The sequence below is a fragment of the Lipophrys pholis genome (genome assembly GCF_963383615.2).
Source record: "Lipophrys pholis genome assembly, chromosome: 7".
Classification (NCBI taxonomy): Eukaryota; Metazoa; Chordata; class Actinopteri; order Blenniiformes; family Blenniidae; genus Lipophrys; species Lipophrys pholis.
Genome location: NC_137638.1, coordinates 6329096 through 6349120, shown reverse-complemented (window position 1 = coordinate 6349120; position 20025 = coordinate 6329096). Strand labels below are relative to the sequence as shown.

The window sequence follows — 20025 nt, the reverse complement described above, 5'->3', positions numbered from 1 at the left end:
GGCCCGAAACCTGCTCCAAGACGGACAAACCACCAAGCACATTGGAAAGATTTGAAAGAAAACATTGATATTTAACAAATTTCTTAAAAGTGCCAGACAACAACACAATGTCGTGAAACTAGCATTAGTTTCAAAGTTCTGCTGTCAGGGTGAGTTTGTAAGAACATGCGTAATGCAACGGCTATAGGAGAAGGTTTATGGACATTTCCACTATATTTTGCACCGAAATATTCCATTACAATTTGATTTGATTTGAGATTGTAGTAATTTTCCATTGTAACTGTTCGGTTTTGTGAAAATAAAGACATTTTCATCAAGTACACTCTGGGCCACAACAAAGAAAAACTTTAAATCTAAAGGTTATTGTGGCAATATTTTACTTGTCCAGCCCACTGGTCCCGGGACACTCATGAATGCAGTTCCATCTTGGCTAAAGAAAATAAGGACTTTTTAAATATTATACCATGGTCTGTATCAGAAGTGTCAATATACAAGCCAGGGACCCAATCCCAAAATACAAGCTGCAAATTGAAGACAGGATTTTCTTTCTGATTTGACAGTATTTTAATATCTCAGCAGAAATGTAGTGAGTGAAGCGGGACTGTCGCTCTGCTGAGGATCTGATTGTTCACTGTATTATGAAGACGTGGTGATATCAGCGCTCCCTCTTGTCCTGTGGCGTCTCAATAAACCCGACGCAATAAACGGAAAGCTTTTATTAAAACCTGGCTCGTCCACCGTCACTCCACCAGACGATCCCTCCTGAAATAAACCCCTCACCCTGTCTTTACCTGCCACAGTGTCAAATCCTCCCGTCATGTAGTTCCATTGTTTAGATTCTCATCATTCTGCTGCACTGAAGTGTCGGGCTACTTTTCTATTTACATGTGTGCCTCTTCTTGTATTTCCTTCTCTCCGGGAAGACTGAAACCACCGCCGTCACCAAAAAGGTACAGTTGTGTAGACGAGAGCGATGAGACCTGTAACTGTAGGAGAGACGTCTGATGTCAGGCTGTTACTGCGGTGAAGGAAGTGTGGGCCAGTTTGTGCAAAGTAGACTTGGGTTTATTACTTTTTTTTTTCATTGCTGCATATTCTAATGACCTTTTAAGCCCTGTGTACATGTTTTAAGATGAAAACAGAAAACTTTCATTGCGTGTTGTGTGGTTGATCACATGATGGCGGCGCTCGGAGCCACTGAAAACACACATTTTTGAAAACGCTCCGAGCACGTCTCCGTGTGCCTATGGTTTCAATACATAAACGAAAAAACAAAAACATGAGCTCGGCCCAGTCACGTAATGATCGGTGTAGATCAGGAAGAAAAACCACAGCCTGATGCGGCAAGAGGAGACTAGTGACCGTCCCTATTGATCCGACCAGAAACCTGGGAAATGAAAGCCAGTGAAGCTATTCTGGTGGCTTGATAAGTAAATGTTGGGTTTAATACACCAAAGCGTCTTCCCATCATGTCCTTTCATCCACCCTGTTCTCCTCCATACATGGTACAGCTGTACAATTGACTTTTATGGTCGTTTTTAAGGCGGAACGGCTTAAATCTGCAAAACGAAGGATTATTTTAAGTTTTATGAGCTGGTCAATTCAGAAATACCTATTCAGATTAAAAAAGATGTTAAGACATTTCTGTTTTCAAAAGGCAGCCAAATTATACTCCACCAGTAACATAATGAAATGAATAGAAAGCCTAACATAAAGGTTTTTCATTTTCAAGAGAAGAAATGTGTTAACTGGAATTGTCTTTACATTTTCTTTTGTTTGCCATTTATTTCTCTTCAACTCAAGAAAACTAAAGATCTTCGAGGTCTGTGGTTTAAAGCTGGTGTATTTATATTTCCTTTGCCGTTTGTCTTCTTACTCAAGTGATCTTGAGACAAATGGACAGCTCTTCAGCGAGCGAGATAATTGAAAAAAAGCCCCTTTCGAAGTTTCCTTTTCCTTTTCTTTGGTTTGTCTCCTTCTTCCTGAAGTCTGAACACACAGTGAGACCATGTCACACTCTTCCAATTACCACCAGGACAAGATCTCTTGCCGTTCATCATCATCTTCTCTAATTCTGGATTATTCCAGTTGTTTCTAAAGGACGTCCACCTGCGCGGCCACCTTCAAAGTCCCATAAAGATGTTTTACTGTGCTCGGCTGCTGGACGCCACACAAACACAGCTGTATATTTCATCTTGGATTGGGACCAAGAGCAGATTTGCTCTGAAGCTGCGGGATGAATAACCCAACCTTTCCATTTACTCCCCTGCAGCAGTTCTCAGTTAGAATGCAAGAACCAAAAACACTGTCAGTTGAAAGTCATGGCCCTCCTTTAGTCCAATTAATATGTGATGGCAGCCGGCCCGATGTCTTCTGGCTAATAACTCAGCTGGGCAGTTATCGATGGCACATTTTCTCAAAGACTCTTTGGGATGCTTTATCTTGTGGTCCTGTTGCCTCCTGACTGGTGGAACATGTAGCGTCGGCTTGACGTGCTGAATGCTGATGAGCCTCAGCCTTCAGGCTGGCTTTTACAGGATTATTGAAGGTCTGTTGCCAGGCTTCTCAAGGCAAGTTTGTCCTCCGGTCGTTGCGAAAGCCACACTTTGTAGTTTCAGCCTTTACAGGAGCAAGGGAGTAGAGTTGTTGCTCAGTATTTTGGTGTCAAAGTGTATGAGCGCTGAGACGCATTCCATATGGTTTAGCTCATGCTCAGTTAATGTGACATAAAACTGTATGTGTATATACCACTAGTTTAATTTTTCCGGGTGTTTTAATAACAGCTCCCAAGCTGGGACTGGGACGCGTCCATCTCTTGTAAAGTCCCTTTATTCTAGTCTCTCCAGCTGGAATATTGGTGTTCCTGAAACGCTGCCTGCAAGTGTCTTCTGTGACATTAAACTTCATTAAGACTGCAGCTTTTATGGCATCATATGAGTCAGACTGATCTTCATCCATTCCAGCATAGGCCCGAAGAGCTTTTCCAGTCAATAAGGTGACCACTCTGGCTGCCCACTCAGTTTGCCTCCATCCTAATGTACGTGCGATGCGTTTAAAACGCACGGGGGTAAAAAAAAAAACAACCTCCCAGGATCTTTACCTTCTTTGTCATTTAGCGCCTCCAGTCCAGTTTGTAGGACGTGCAGACTCCAAACAGAAAGTCCCAACTCAGACGTGAACTCAAGTTATTTTCTTTACGAGGCAAGAGTGCGAACCACCACGCAGCTGTGCAGACGGTCAAACCAAGCAGCACTAATAGAGAGACATCTGTGCTACTTAAATGTCTCTCGCTGGATGTCATCTCATATTTCGGCCCTTTCGCTGTAAACTCTAAAAACCTTTATTGAGTCTGTAAAATACTCAGAGTAACTACCATCAGTCTTTTAAATCATCTCTTTCTTTATTCCCGTGCTCAGTTTGTCCTTCAGTAGCTTGTCTTCACCATGTTTAATGTGTAAATACACTGGGCTGTTGCCATGTGACTGGCTGATGTGCAAGTAGTTGAGCAAGTGTACCAAATAAAGTGGCCAGTGATAGTATAATTAAAGTATATTTTACTTATCCCAGACCAGTTCGGCTGGACGGAAGCATTGTCACACCGAAACGACTCAAGGTTGGAGAACAGTGGAACCAAAATCTGATGGTTGTTAAAAGAAACATCTTCGGTTCAGTTTCGGAAAAGAAGTGGTTTGTCTTAGTGGTCTGCTCTATATTGTAAGTCCTCTATATGATCCGTTCATCAACCCAATTACCCTAATGCAAACTGTTTGGCTCCTTTCAGCCAACATATTACCTTATTTATTATATGTGAGTCTAAAACTATTGACTTGTAGCACTTTGTAGTCTTAAAACTATGAAAAAAGTACCTTGAGAAACCTGTTTATTCTCAATGCTCAGCGATACCGTATCTGCTGTGTTTTCATCAGAGCAGTCTTTTTTTCCAACTGACTCCAGATCTCACTTAATTTTCATCTGTTGTTGGTTTCCTGCTGTTTGGAGCTTCCTCATTGTATTCCTGCAAGCTCATTTTACTTCACTTCTTGCACTTTCGTGCTTTAAAATCAGGTTTATTTTAGGCTGTTATGTTCTCCACAGTACTGCTGTGAACCCGTTTAACTGAAGAAAGTGATCAGATTTTTCAAAGGAAAAAAAGGTTTTTACAGTGTTCGACATATCCTGCTCAAGCATGAGGAAACGGCTTAGCGTTTTGACGACACACTGAATTGGGAAGAAGAGACATCAATGCGCTTGTCGTCTGTTCCTTTTGTTGCATGAACGTATCCCCCTGAGCCGGGATTTTTGTTTACACGCAATCTTGGTTATTTGACAGCATTTTTACACCAGATTACTTCCTGTCGCTCAGCAGCGTTCTCACACACACACACACACTTCAGTTATTCAGCCAGTCGCAGTGTGTGTGTGTATCACTGACTCATGCACTTATCGGCGGCGACGAGGATCCAGTAACGCAATGTACTATCTTTGCAGCAGCAGAACTTCTCAAACCACTTTTATGCTTAGTTTTTTTTTTTTATTTTATAACTGGAAGCTGCAGGCACAGTCCTGCTTAAACTTGAGAAAATACATCGAGGAGATGCTTATATTGACTCTGAGGTTAGTCGAAAACCTTCTGACCCTCTGTAAAAGAAGCAGCGCTTAAAGCAAAAGTTTGAGTGTGACCTCTGTGGTGTTTCTGTCGTATTCCGGCTGCAGTTCTCCCACCGCAGAGAAGGAAATCATTTCTGTGTCAACAAGAGGACAGACTCTCTTATCTGCACATATTTGCTTAACATATCTGCATAAAAGTTTTCTGCAATGCAGAAAATCAACAAGGACAAATTCCACTGCGATATTTACTCTATATTGACTCTATATTCGTTGGGTTTTTTCTCTGTTAAAAGCACCTAGAAATGACTGTGTTGTATTTGGTGCTATATTAATAAAGTTGAATTGAATTGAATTGAATTGACACCATGTAAAACAATCCAACTGACTAGTTCAGTGTGGGTTTTTTTTAGGTTTGAACAACTTATCATCTCAGCCATAAAAAGTCCTGTAATACTATTTTGTACCTCCGGGTGGTGTAGAGAGTCACTTTAACCCTCACGAATAAAAAAGCCATTTTTGCCACTTTCCACCAAATAAACTTTGAATTCACACAAACATGTTTAACTGTTTAAAAATGAAGTTAGCTCATAACGTTTATCAGGTTTTGTTACTCGTACAGAAACAGTGTTTTCTGTTGTGTGCAAGAAGTTTACCAATTATTATTCAGAACAGCAGATATTTTATTGCATTTTCTTAAACATTTTTTTTACATTTTTCTAAAAGTTCATGCTGTTTTGGGGATTGTTACAATTTGAACCATTTTAACTGCTTTTTTTTTTTTTTTTTTTTTTTGCATTTTTTAAAAAGTGTTGTGAGGTTGTTGTTTTTTTACATATTACAACACTGAAGCTAACAGTAGTATTACAAAGTGACAACAGCTCTGATTATGATAATACTAACGTTTTTAGTTGGTTTTTTTCCATTTATCTGGATTTCACTCGCTGTTTTTCCTTTTCCTTTCCTAAGCATGTAACTGAATCTGGCTTCAGACGAGCAGTCTGGACCTCATCTGAGATTTTTCAGGGACACGTTGTGTTTAATTGACACTTTGGGGTCTTTGCAGACTGGAGCTGGCTACAGGAGTGATTCTGCAGCCTTGAAATAACCTGTTATCGCCTCTCTCCTGCTGTTCGATTCTGTGTGTGTGTGTGTGTGTGTGTGTGTGTGTGTGTGTGTGTGTGTGTGTGTGTGTGTGTGTGTGTGTGTGTGTGTGTGTGTGTGTGTGTGTGTGTGTGTGTGTGTGTGTGTGTGTGTGTGTGTGTGTGTGTGTGTGTGTGTGTGTGTGTGTGTGTGTGTGTGTGTGTGTGTGTGTGTGTGTGTGTGTGTGTGTGTGTGTGTGTGTGTGTCTGTAGCTGGATACAGAGGCAGCTGACATCCTCAATGAGCTGCAGTTGAAGCTCAGCACCGTCCTGGACAACTTCAGCACCATGTTTGCCAAGAGGTAACGCACACACATATACACACGTCTGTGCTTCTGTTTTAGTGGGGATCCTCAATGCTTTCAATCTTTACCATAACTTTAATCTTCACAACTGACTTCAAACCGAACCCTAAAAGCATGTTTCATCCCTCAAAAGAACCTTTGAAGGTGTTTCAGAAAGTAAAAGCTACGTTTTCCATTCTTGCTCCAAACCTGGATGCCTCTGCTCGCCTTTCACCGGGTGTTTTTGTTCGGTCTCTGCCTTCTCTCCCTTCAGTTTCCAGACTCGTATCACCGCCTGCATGCGTCAGATGGCTGAGCTCCTGTACCAGATGAAAGGCCCGCCCAATCACAACACGGCAGAGGCGGACGCTGACGCCATGCTCCGGCCCCTCATGGAGTTCCTGGATGGGAAGTAAGTGCTACGGAGTGAAAACACACAACCCAACACACTGGAGTGAATCTGCGTCCCCGGAATATCCACCCAGGATACTGACTGTGCTCGATACCGATAATGAGTCATTTATTGAAGTTTTTGCAAAAATACTGAAGTTACTTTACTAGTTACCCCGAAAATACTTAATTTGGTCAGTTTTGCTATTAATTGTCCCGTCAATAAGCAAGCAACTTTACTTAATGAAGCACTTTGAATCAACCGCAGTAGACCAAAGTGCTTTACAGTAGAATAAATAAGGTGTAAAAACACACAGTTCACAATTCAGACTTCATAAAATAGATAAAAGATACTGATAATGCAAACAAATCAAGACAGTTAAAACATGGGTGGTATAAAAGACATAAAAAGATGAGTCAAAGCGTTGAAGGCCGAAGATAACGGCTGGGTTTTAAGACGTGTTTTGAAAACAGGCATGGAAGGGAAATGTCTGACGGACAGAGGCAAGTCGGTCCACAGCTTCAGGGGCAACGACTGCAAAGGCTATGAGCTCACTACGTTGCTTTGTTGCTGTCGACTTCGATTGGCTCATTATCTGATTGCGTCATAGTTTGTGTGGCCAGAAGCTAAAGCTAACGTGACTTCCAGTCGGACACTTTAGAAGAACCAAGTTAGTTTAGCATGGATGAGGCCCGAATCCTGTAAACAGGAGTCTAGAAAATAGAAACAAAGCAGATTTTCATTGGAGACAGAACCTCTGACTCTGCTAATTCTTTTTTTTTTTGCTGTTGTTTCTTTCGTGACCCAGTCTCAGTATCTTTGCTGACATCTGTGAGAAGACGGTGCTGAAGAGGATCCTGAAGGATCTGTGGAAGATCGTGCTGAGCAGCCTGGAGAAGACCATCGTGCTGCCTCAGAGCAACGACAGTCTGGTAAGCACGGCCTTCGCTCTGTCACCATTGATATAACACCAACTGGATAATCACCCACCTTAATTATTAGTTAATAGGTTTTTACTTGCGTTACTACATTTACATAGTTTTGACAGATTGGTGAACATGAGCAATATTTCCTACAAAAAAGCTTCTTTGATGGTCAGTCATTGTTGCCTATCGACTTAATTCATTACCAAATAGTCTCACAGCTGTTTTATAACTTATTTCTGTGGGGTTTTTGTTGTTGTTGTTGTTGTTGTTGTTGCTGTTGTTTTTTTTAACCTATTCGCAGACTGTCAACATTTTTGTTGACTATTTTAATAGAAAAATGCCAGATTGTGAGCATCTGATATGTCCTCTGTGTTCTGCTGTGAAAAATAGAATAAAATTAAATTTTCTTTATCTTTTTATGAGCGTTATGTATATTTGTAAATACGTGGGTTTATATATTCACTTACCAATAACTGCCTGAAATAATGTGACATCTAAATAAATTAAAAGCTAATATTTTTCTAAATTTTTAACTAAAGAAAACAACTTTTTTCTTCTCTTCATGGGTTGCAGACTTGCTGCAGTACTCTGCTGCCCCCTACTGATCGATGCAAACAGCTGCATTGCACTTTAAAATGAATTCTGAAATATATTTTGTGTTTTTTCTTTTTTTTGTCTGCAGGGAGCCCAACTCCTCACAGCAGCTAAAGGACTCTCCAATCTGAAGGTAACAATGTTTTTCATTTTGATAACAGTGAGTTGATACTCTCATTATGAGTGTAGAAATGATCCTCAGAGATACAAAATTTTAAAAGTTTATAAAGTGATATCATCACATTGATACTTCAGTAACACGGTCATTGAATCTCAGTGCGACGACTGGATGTAGGGATATTGATTGGTTCTGTTATTATTTACTGATTGTGAATGTTTTCTGTGGTTGGTGTAGGGGGGAGGTGAAGCCAAAACCCTGACACCCAAACAATGTATCATCATCGACGCGGGGCTGGAGACCATCAAGGTGAGAAAAACTAAAAAAAAAAATATAGCAGGAGAAACATCTTTTTCAAGGTTTGATAGAAAACATAAGTCCTATTGTGTAGGCTTAGGCCAAGACATTTTCCAGGGTTTGTATCTTCTCTGAACCATTTATACTCACTGAAATACTGTTCTTGAAAATGTAACTAGATGATTCATTTGAAAAACGATTTTGAAGTAACATAAATATTCATATTCATTTGAATATGTTTAAATCTCAAAAACTGACCAAAACTCTTCAAACAAGCCACAATTTATCCCAATAACGTCTCTTTTTGGCTTTATGCCATATTAAGAATAAACAGAAAAAATCACTGCAGTCCTGAACTGTGTGTGTAATGCCTGTACAAAGTACATGTGACCATATCTGGTACCACTACTTTACTTTTTCTGTATATTTTTAAGTTAAGAATACAGACTGTGCCGTCGGTGTTGACTCAACAACTGGAGAGAAATGATTTTAAAGGCTGATATCAAATAGTTGCAAACAGTCGGTGACATCTAACATGAACAGTTGAGAAGTAATGACTAAACTCAGATTACTTACTGGAGGGATCAATCTAATTCAAAATTAATTATCAGGACCGTTTTGCTCATTTCACACAAAATGATCCTCCTTGTTAAGCCTTTTTAAACATGTTATTGAATTTAAACTCTCATTTACTCTTTGATATCCAGTGAAAGTCTTAAGACGCCTCGCATCCAAAGTCTGCGCTCAGTAATTTACCGAGACTCAGCAGGATTTCTTTCCTAAATGTGCCTTTCGTTCCTTCTTGTCTTCCAGCAATACTTCCATGCAGGAGGAAACGGGCTGAAGAAGGCCTTCGTGGAGAAAAGTCCTGAGCTGGCTTCACTGCGTTACGCTCTGTCGCTCTACTCCCAAAGCACCGACGCACTCGTCAAGACCTTCGTCACCACACAGCACTCCCAAGGTGGGGCTGATGAACGACCGTCACCTGGTTAAAAAGCAGCAGTTTTCACTCTGAAATCGACACGACAGTGGACGAAACATCTGCCTGCCGACTTTATTGACCCTCAAGTCGGACATAGTACTTCAAAAACATTTCAATCTGCAATAGTGTTTGCAGGATCTGCTGGTGAATGAGCTTTAACCACAATGTGTTGTGGTAGATTCTGTCCACCCTCAAAATCTAAAGATACTGCAGAGTTGCATTGACCAAACGGGAGTAAATCCCTCTATCCTCTGCAACAAATGAATGTCATATTGAAATAGAAAAAGTTCGTCTTGGCCTTCCCTTGTTCTAGTTTCTTTCAGTTTTTTAACCCTGTTCAGGTCACTTACCCTCTAAAAACTCTCACCGCCTTCCTCTTACATTGTTTTAGCCTAAATCTTGTCCTATTTATCCAAAACTCTCCTAATTTCTTCTTCCTCTCACAGTTCAAACCGAGTCTCCTCCTCTTTTTATCCCTCTCTTCTAACCACTTTTAAACCCTGATTCCCTTTTTACTCTCTTAATCCCCTCCCTTCTTCTGCCCCTTATTTCACCTCATTTACTAAAAACTCTGCTCGTCGTCGCTCAGTCTGAGTCTCTAACCACAGTGAGCTGAATCCATAATAATGTAAAACCTTCCAGTCGATCATTTTTAGCCATTTTTAATTCAAAAGAGCCAATGATGGAATGAAATGGTAAACATGTACCGCCATAATTAAGAGAGTGCTGCAGAGTGTGTTTACCCAGTGAATGAATATGATGAATTAAGTCATCCACTGCACCTATTTTTGAGCGAAATGCTGCAAAAAGATGTTTTCCTCTACAAGCAATGCAGTTGTCGTAAAATATTTTCTCACCATTAGCTGCACGTATTATATTTCCTTTATCTTTTCTTAAAGAGAAATATATTCGCTTTTGATTAGCCTCATGTGTTTCTCTGCGTTTTCGCATCTGTGTTGCCCAATCATGAGTCTGGATTTTCAGTAATAATACAAAATGTATAGTAACAGGATAATTCCTCAACAGTTAGTACACTTCTTGAATTATTTTTATAGCTACTTCGAAGGCGTAATAACTCATTAATCTATTGTCAAATGTGCTACAACCCTGCTCCACTAGGAGAACAAGTGAGTTCAGGCAGCAACAATCACCGGGTGGACTCGAGTGAAGGGGAAGGTTTGATTTGTAGTTCTAAGGTTTAAATACTTTTACAGAAATCAGGAATAGGTGCAAAAAACAAAGGCGGGCCAAACAGGCACTGCCAGAACAAAGGGGAAAACAAGGGTGCAGTACCTGACTGCTAACTGTACAAAGTAGACTGATTAAAACAAAAGGCAGCTTCTACTCTAGAAGGCCAATAAACAAAGTTTCAATCGACACAAATTATTTAAACGACAACTCAATTGAATACAAATGTAATTCAATAAATTCTTGTATAGTTTATCATTTCTGGTTCAAACTCAAACCTTTTCAATGAAAGAAGAATAATGACGCTATGATGGCTGTCATCATTCAAATCTAAAAGTTCTCATCTGGTGAAGTGAAAAGTAGAACAAAGACAACAACGCAGGGTATATTACTCTCTGTAAGGCAAAGTCTCCCACAGTCTCAGCTGGTAACAAACTGAGTAATCCTTTCCTTTAAACCAAACTCTAATCTAATCTCTGAGCTGAAAAAACCTTATAATAAACACTTGAGAAGTATTTGTTGGGTTTTAGCATTATTATCCCAAAGGTATGTGGGTGAGGAAATCCTATTTGTGTGGTTGAATGTCTCGTTTTGAGATTCAAACTGAATAAAAATGTAATTAAGCCGTTTTCTGTTTTTCTCCCAGTGCATGATGGGATGGGCATCAGAATCACTGGCAGTGAGAAGATTCGACCCGATCGAGGTGAGTTTTTTTTAACACATGAAGAGTCTACTACCCTCTAAAGCTGGTAATAATATTAATGATACATCATTTATCCTGCACCATTACATGCAGAAATCTCAGAATGCTACAACAGTGAGCCAATAAATCATTATTATTATGAAAAATAATTCATATCATGAAAATAAAGTGAAAAGGTGTGTTTGTGTGTATAGTGCATACTGTATAGTGCACCTCCTACATGCAGGTCATGTTGGAGGCAACGGAACCCCTAGCATTTGCATCTATTGCCTAAGCTAAGGGTTCCAGCCGGCTCTGAGACCAAGAACACATAAAAAGAAGTGAATATGGATTAAAGATGTTAATTATTTGACATGTAATGATGTGTGTCTGTGTCACACAGGTTCCGGGGTGGAGAAGCCGATCGGAGAGGCCATGCTGCAGATCGATATGATGCTGGGGAAAGATCGTAAGGTCAACGTGCGAGGTGAGGCACCGCAGTCTTTTGGGCCGTTTGGTTGCGCAACAACAGCAACGAGTCACTGCAAACAATTTATAAAGATGCATTGCAAATGTGCACGTCGATCAACAGCGATATCAATGGTGGATTCAGGAGGGATGCTTAAGATGTTCACACTTTTGATTCTAACAGTGCTTCTCTAATATCCAGTTACGACACCATCACCTGCATCGTGGGGAGAAACTTTTCTTACATGAACCAGATAATGAATGGGTCTATATCAGGCTGTAAGACATCAAACCTCCAATCTGACTCGCCAAAATAAAGTTCTCACAGCTTTGTATCCGAACGTGTGACTGAAATTCTAGTTCCCTAACTGAAAGCTACATTTTGAAGGATTTCACAACATTGTAACTTTATGAATGTGTCTGAAAACAAAAACCTTGACGGCCTCCTTCACTCTACAATCCACTAAACCTAATGTCTTTGGGTTTATCATCTCTACAATCATGCTGTTCCCTACTGTTACACACTGGGTGAATGTGTGTAACTGTACCACTTAAATGATGAGAGAAGTTTTTCTGTGTTATACTTATCGATCATATCAATCATTTCTCCATTAGCTTGAAGCTCCTGAATCCCTTTGGGCCGACATCGGTTTATGTTTTTAACGGAGATCCAGAGAAAGTGACCCAATTGCTGTCAGATTAAATATTACAATAAATACCTCTGGGCGTCCACTGGAGAACCAAACTTATTTCACATGAGCAAGCGTAGGTGAAAAGAAAAAGAAAACGTAAAGTAAAACACTTCTTTGAAAAGAGGAAACAGAATCAGAGGTCCAAACTTTCTGATGCACCGGCTTGGGTTTAGAGGATAAAGAGAGAGAGAAAAGAAGACGGGGCGCAACAAGCAAATAAACAAGTTCACATCAGACAGTAAGTACTATAGCACTATATCATTTCCTGCAGACTTGATGCACAGATGGGAAGCTTTCAGCTCTATTATCAGAGATCCTGCAGGAAGCTATTGAATGGGAGAGCAGGGAATGACTGTTATTAACTAACCGTGACATATGAATATATAGAGAGTAAGAATAAAGTAAAGCTCAGTGCAGTGAAGGCCTCCCGGGAATCTAAACCTAAAGCAGCATGACCAGAAAGTGGTCCAATCACTTTAACTCATTAACTTTCCGATTCTTCACACATGCACTGTTTAAACCCACAGAAGAACCAACTCAAGGTCCTTTGCTGACACGTCTGGCTTCTTGTAAATTTCTCTCTACATCTGTTCTGTGAACGGAATCTGAAGAAGGCTCATCCACGACAAATCTTTATCCCTCACACTGAGTTCCTCTCTTTGTCCAGTCATCGCGGTGAACGACATGAAGTGGCAGACTTCAGGGATGTTCCGACCGTTTGTCGAGGTCTCCATGGTTGGACCTTTCCTCGCCGACAAGAAACGCAAGTTCACCACGAAATCCAAGAACAACAGCTGGACGGCAAAATTCAACGAGGCTTTCCAGTTGTGAGTTTGACGCCCGAAACGCATAAACTTGAATGTCAGAAATCCGGTTTTGCTAACAGTCTTCCTTTCTGCTCGGCAGCGTCTTGGGCAAGGAATCCCCAGACTGCTATGAACTTCAGGTGACGGTGAAGGACTACTGCTTCGGCCGGGCGGACCGGGTGGTCGGCGTGGCCGTGGTCCAGCTCCGTGACGTGGCCGACCGCAAGAGCTGCGTGTGCTGGTGTCCACTCGGGCCCCGGATCCACACGGACGAGACGGGCATGACGGTGATGCGCATCCTGTCCCAGAGGCCCGCCGACGAAGTAGCCAAGGAGTTTGTCAAGCTAAAATCTGAAACTCGTCCTGTGGAGGAGGGAAGATGAGAAGATGCACTAACTTCAAATCAGACAATGTTGGAATATTCAAAAGTATCTGACATGGAGAAGTACACAGCAGACGGAAGAAGGTGCGCTCCATGTGAGGATATTTTCCAAAAAATCCTGACTATCACATAATGTATGGGTTTAACTCTCTGAGCACTTCCTGACCTTCCTCTTTCTAAAATATATGTTGGAAATCTGGAAGACATCTCCCACAAAAAACCTCACAGGAAGCACTGTTGAGGTTTTTTCTGGCACTGTGAAAGAAAAGATGGGAATGTTTCTGCTCATAGCAGTTTTTCATGACAGAAATCACCTTCTTATTTGGATATTACACCAATATAATGTTTCTCTGGTGAAGGAGGAGGGAGAGAAGAAATCAGTCTCAGTCATATTGGTCTTGGCTGAACCACAAAGACTAGACTGTGATATGACCACACCTATAGCGCCACCTTCAGGATCATCAGGGGATGCTGATATTTGTAGTATTTAAATGGGATTCTAAAATCAATTTCTCTCATTTTAAAGCTCAATGGAAAAAATTTTGTCAGAATTGCTACAACTTTGAAAATGTAGAATGTACAAAACGTTGAGATTCAATCGTTATCCCGGAAGGAAAGTCGCTAGCTTTGGCGCGTGTTTGCCGTTGGTCTAACTCACATAAACATTGAAGTGCTGAGGAACACATTATAAAGAGAAACAAAGGAGGTTTGAATTACCTTGGATTCTCTTGCAAAGCCTTTAAATTCCAGATAAATATTTAGCGATGTTTGCATACCAAAGCTAGCTCTGGTTACCGCTAACAAAGTGAACAAATGTAGTTAGCATCAAGTTTCACAAAAATGTGGAATAATCAACCAATAAGCTAGCCAAAGTGAAGAGATCCAAAAAATTAAATTTTTTGTTTGTTTCAGTAGCAAATTGTAATTCCCGAATTTTAAAATATGGCTTCTTTATTTAAGATTGAAGACGAAATACATCCATTGCAGAAAGACAAACAAAGACACAGCTGAGGCTCACGCACCTATTTAAAGAATGAAAGTGTCAAAGTTTGTCTTTTACCAGAGCGTTGCAGGGCAGCGATCTGTTCTATAAATGACAAAGTTTATGAAACTATCACAAATGTCTGTTGCCTATATGTTTTCCCTGTTTGAAAATGTTCAATCTTAAGAAAAACGTTACACACTGGATTGACATTTTACAGCCAATTCTAATCTGATACATACATACATACATACATACATACATACATACATACATACATACATACATACACACATACATACATACATACATACATACATACATACATACATACATACATACATACATACATAGCCTTAAACGAAGCTGGCCTCCTAATAAAAGCTAGCTTCTAAACACTAGCTAGAGGAAGCTAGCTCATATTTTATTGTGTGAAACAGGAAGGATTCCTCCAATACTGAGTCCAAAAAAAAAAAAAAGTGACTGTTTTTTTTAAGTGGCAGAGCAGTGTGTGACTGACCACTTGTCTGTAGCCGGCCAGGTTTTGAATTTTTAGTTGTTTGTGCTGAATTATGACTGTGAGGACGAGAACTGAACAACTGAGGACGGCCTGTTCTTACGTCGGACAGAAATTGACTTTTTTTTGTGTGTTTGTTGTTTCTACGAGAACATATCTGACACCACAGCCTTGTCATGCATGTACTCTTACATACATTAGGCCTACAGAAAATTAAATACACGGCCAGTTTCAACTGAGCTAACTGATGGTTTGATTCTTCACTACTGCGTGCCAAGGAACGACGTTTCCAGCAAGTCACGTTCGACTAGCTCTCGCTATATCTTTGGTTGTTTGCGGGTGTGACCTTTGCAGACACCAAACTTTTCTCCAGCAAAGCAAGATAGCTATCTTAGCATTGTTTGGCGTCGTGCTGTTAAAGCAGAAAACCTTTGTGGGTTTGATGAGTGCAATGGCCACATCTGTAGTGACAACTGAACTCTTGCACTCTGTTGAAAACCAACTAAGTTTGTAAAAAAAAAAAAAAGAAATTAAAAAAAAAAAAAAAAAAGTGAAAGCCTACAGCCAGAGCATGTATTTATTGTACACTACTAGAATTGTGATTTTTTTTTTTTTCCTATATATGTACTGTGAAATATGAAGATTGATGAAATGTATGTAAAGTATTTATCATTATTCTGATGTGAAATAGAATATACTTGTAACAATATTTTGTACATAAAATATTTATGAATCAAGTGGTTGGGCTCCTGTTTTGTGTGGTGAGTTAAAGCTTAAGGTACGTTTACACTATGTTCACGGCAGCCCCGTTTCAGGCCACCGTGAATAAAACTGGATGGACGTCAGACAACGCAGGGGGACGGGATGGGCAAACGTAATTGCCGAGCCAGATTTTAAGAATGTCAAAATATTTGCAGCGGCGACCACGGTGCGGATGAGAAACTTGGGACCCCGCAGCAAAACGGGATGAACGTCACAACACGTGGCGGCACGTAATTGGCCGTAATAGAACTTGGAGGCAGTCCGTAGTGGGCCGGCAGGCTAACCGGAAGTGACGTTTCGTGCGCGGTCGATCACGGTTGCTTCGCGTTTTGTCACGTCGCGCCGCGCTTCGTCACGGTTTTACATGGCGACACTACGGCGTATGGTAGCCGTTTCATCACGTTCAATCGCGGCTTATCCCGGCGTTGGACGGTTTGTGGACCCGACGCGTCGCGTTCTACTCCGGTCTGCCACGGCGCGCACTGTCTAGGAGGAAGCCGGGCCCGGAGGGGAGTTTCCTTCGAGGCTGAGCGATCAACGACAGAACACCTTCTACAAACTCTGCCACCAAAAAAGAAATCAAGAAATCATTGTATCCTGATTACATTCACTTTTGGTGGAACTTCGGGGCATAAACGTGCTTCAAAATGGCCCAGTGTCCACATTTCACATTTCATCGGTAGAAAGCCTTTGACGGAACGTGAAAAACGTGCCACGCCTTCCTCAGAATTCCACAATATCCCACGGCCATAGGGTGCGTCCGAATTGTCCCTCCTATCTTCTTATCTGTCGTCTTTTTCTTAACCCCGGAAGTGTTTTGTGTGGCGGCCATGATACGGACTGTCCGAATTCTCATTAAGCAAACGAAAGGAGGCTCGTAGCTTACTTTGGAGCCTCCTTTAGCTTAGGAACCACAGATGCATCCATTCGCAAAGGAGGCGAGCTCATGCTGCCCCACAATTCCTTGCGGCGACAGCATTTAAAGGGACCCGCTCGGATCGTTCAGGGAAACTCAGGATGTCGGAAAAAAGGAGCAGATCATGTAAGTTACCAAAGCAATAATCTGCCTTGAACAACTTTAAATCATATAAAACCCAAATGCGCTTTTTGTACTCCATTTTCGGAATCTTGTGGTTCTTTCGCCACCGTGGCAAACGTCACCAACTTGCGCCGCCGTCGCATTATTATGACGTAACTCAGAGTGAAAGTGCGGTCTGACTGCCACGCCACCGTAATCGCCTTTAACTAACTCCTTTAGGAAGCCTCCTAACACCTTTCCTTAACCCCGTCACGTCATCCACGGGTTTAAGGTAAAGTCGATAGATAAGGAGATAGGAGGGACTTTTCGGACGCACCCATAGTGCAAACTGACCTTAAGTCCCGTTCACGCCACAACATCTCTAGTGAAAACGCATCGTTTTGGCATTTTCATTTCAGAAAAGCTTCGCGTTGACGTGACAAGACTTTTAAAACAATGTCCATTTTACAGAAACGGCAGCACGAGTGCATGCTGTAATTATGTAATAAAATTACAGATGTAACTCTACTGTTCGCTCTAGAACACCTGAAGCAATCTCCTGGAAAACACGGTATAGAACCAAGGGTCTTTGTGTGAAAGAAAACATTCAGTTGTGTATTTTTTTCAAAATTAGTTTTATTTCTTCCGAGTTGCAGGTTGGTCGGCTCCCATGTGGGAAAACTCTGAAACATCAGTACAGTTATCACCGTCCAAACTGTATGATTAGCATCTTAAAACCATATTTCAAACCCGGGGGAGGGGTTACTCTCTGTTACAGACTATATATAAATATATATTCAAAGCCACAGCTCCATCAGACTATAATCAACAACGTACATTCGGACAATTGTCTGGTGAGATAAAGAAAAAAATACAAATCCTGGCTATATGAGTTTATTGTGAAAAATAAGAATGAATAACTTGCCTGATACTACTAAAATACTTTGTTAAAACAAATTCATCCTTTTATTAGAGAAGACGATTAAGACTACCCACAAAAAAGGCTTTTTAAACTTTTGTCTTTTTTTCCCCAGAGAAAAATGTCACAATTCTGATATTAATCTCGGAATTATGAAAAAATAAAATATATACTTTTTCTAATAAGCGACATAAACCAGGAAGTTCTCATTAAAGCTACGAGCTGATCCAAATAAATAGGTGACGCCACGAGATCGCCCTCGAAGGTTTTCGCCACCGCTAACTGTGTGAGGTAGAATATTTGTCCAACATAAATACCACACGTCTTTAAAGTTCAGTAGTAAATATTGACAACACTTTAAACATACAATGATCCACATTCACGCACACAAGTGGATTATAAGTTTGCAAAATATCCATTTCAACATCATTCTTTAGGAAATGTACATCGACAACTAATGTGGTTAACGTAATTGCACATTTGCATACGAGAAACCGTGTTTAGTTGAAAATAACAAAAACAACAAACTGAAATTCTGTTGTTGCGAAGACATTTGTAATTGGCTAATAAGGTAACGCCTGCCAATAATGTAATAATTCTGGCCATTTTAATGGTAATAAAACTAATAATTCCAATAATGTCATAGAATATTAAACTTTTATAAACCATAATTGAGTGAACATACAACAATGCCATCCACTTTAACTATTTTTGATCAGAAAACTGCTTAAAATAAAAAAATCTTATTATATTTATGTGTCATTACATTATTGGCACAATTATCACATTTTGAAATCCGATAATGTAATAACCAAAATAAATATTTTTATTCCACTATTGGCAAGTTATCATATAATTTACTCTAATTTTAAAATAGCCAAGATTATTGACCCTTAGTACAATATTGGTTGCTGTCGAAAAAAAGGAAAGGCTGTAAAATGAACAACAAAAGAAATTTGATGCAACGTAAAAATGCAAAGAACAAGAGGATAATCTGAAACAAATACCATCCATAAAATATCCCGTTAATCTCTGATCAGAGTGAACAGTACTGACAACCAATGGCTGCATGGAGGTGGGAGCGTTTTCTGGAAACCATTGTCTGCGAGCACAGCGAACCACTGCACCCACAGGTGTAAACCTCAACCACACAAAAGAAAAATGTAAACAAGATATGGATTCAACCTCTCTCTTTTCTATCCATTCAGATGGAGTGAGATTTGGAAAAATGGGGTTAAATATGGTTCAATTAGTGGATAATCCTGACAAAAAAGGAACAAACAACAAAAAAACAAGGCACTTTCTAAGCAAAGATGGTCTAATTTCATTGTGAAATTACTCCGGAAACAGGAATTTGGCACTTAAGTGTGCAAATAACTATGATCTGTGTGACTTTAAAAGAGTAAATAGTGCAAGTTTTACTTTGGATGAAAGTTTTATACACATTTAGAGACCATAATAAATCTTTTAAAAGTCTGGAAGACGACCTGTTCGAAAGTCCAAACTTGAGTCTGATCTCAGACGCTTCCAGGGTGTTGTGGAAGGAAAAGCTGGAACAGCACTGATATTTTTAAATTAAAAGAGGAAAATCTTTTTACTTTAATTGCTAATCTTGTGCTATTTTCAAGGGTCAGTGGTAGTATGTCCACTCCTAACAGTATTGATAAATAAATCAGTGCAATATATTTGAACGACATGCATGTAATGTTACTTGTTGTTATTGTCACAACTTGTACTCTAGACCAGTGGTGGCAAACACATTCAGTTCATCTAGTGTCTTAATAACCTTTCAATTAAAATGTATACGTTTTCTTTGTTGTGGTGTCGAGTGTACGTGATGAACAAAATCAGTTACATTCCAAACAAATCACAGTTAACTGGAGCCACAAAGCGTGTTTAACCTTTAAATTGAGGCGAACACCGCTCTTAGAGTTTCAGATAGTTTTGATTTATTTAAACATAAACTGTATCTTATGTTGGTTTTAAGAAGTTCCAATTACAATTTAGGACGGAAAACATTTCATTACATTTTCAGCTGTTTTTATATCTGATTTATTTTCAACCTCCTTTTTCAGCGTTTTTTAGACAATTTTGTCATTTAAGCTGTTTTATCCATTTTTGGCTCTTTTTGAGCAGTTTTATGTTTTTTTCCCCACCATTTTTAAGCTTTTTTTTTTTTTTTAGAAATCCTAGTCATTTTAGTTTTTAAGCTGTTTTAGCAGTCTCTCTTTTTTTCCCACTATTTCTTGTGGTTTTAGCTATTTTTCTCC

At 40.0% G+C, this 20025-nt stretch overlaps 1 protein-coding gene across 1 annotated transcript in view; it reads left to right on the top strand.

Annotated features, from left to right (window-relative positions):
* Nucleotides 1–15568, top strand: part of unc13ba (unc-13 homolog Ba (C. elegans)) — a 181484-nt gene extending 165916 nt beyond the window's left edge. Inside the window, exons 32-41 of the mRNA XM_080466529.1 lie at nucleotides 5961–6049; nucleotides 6306–6443; nucleotides 7231–7354; nucleotides 8031–8075; nucleotides 8298–8369; nucleotides 9171–9318; nucleotides 11174–11230; nucleotides 11613–11696; nucleotides 13037–13196; nucleotides 13276–15568. Of these exons, the coding sequence (XP_080322655.1) occupies nucleotides 5961–6049; nucleotides 6306–6443; nucleotides 7231–7354; nucleotides 8031–8075; nucleotides 8298–8369; nucleotides 9171–9318; nucleotides 11174–11230; nucleotides 11613–11696; nucleotides 13037–13196; nucleotides 13276–13558 (1200 nt within the window). The 3' untranslated portion in view covers nucleotides 13559–15568. The remainder of the gene's footprint in view (nucleotides 1–5960; nucleotides 6050–6305; nucleotides 6444–7230; nucleotides 7355–8030; nucleotides 8076–8297; nucleotides 8370–9170; nucleotides 9319–11173; nucleotides 11231–11612; nucleotides 11697–13036; nucleotides 13197–13275) is intronic.
* The last annotated feature ends 4457 nt before the right edge of the window (nucleotides 15569–20025 follow it).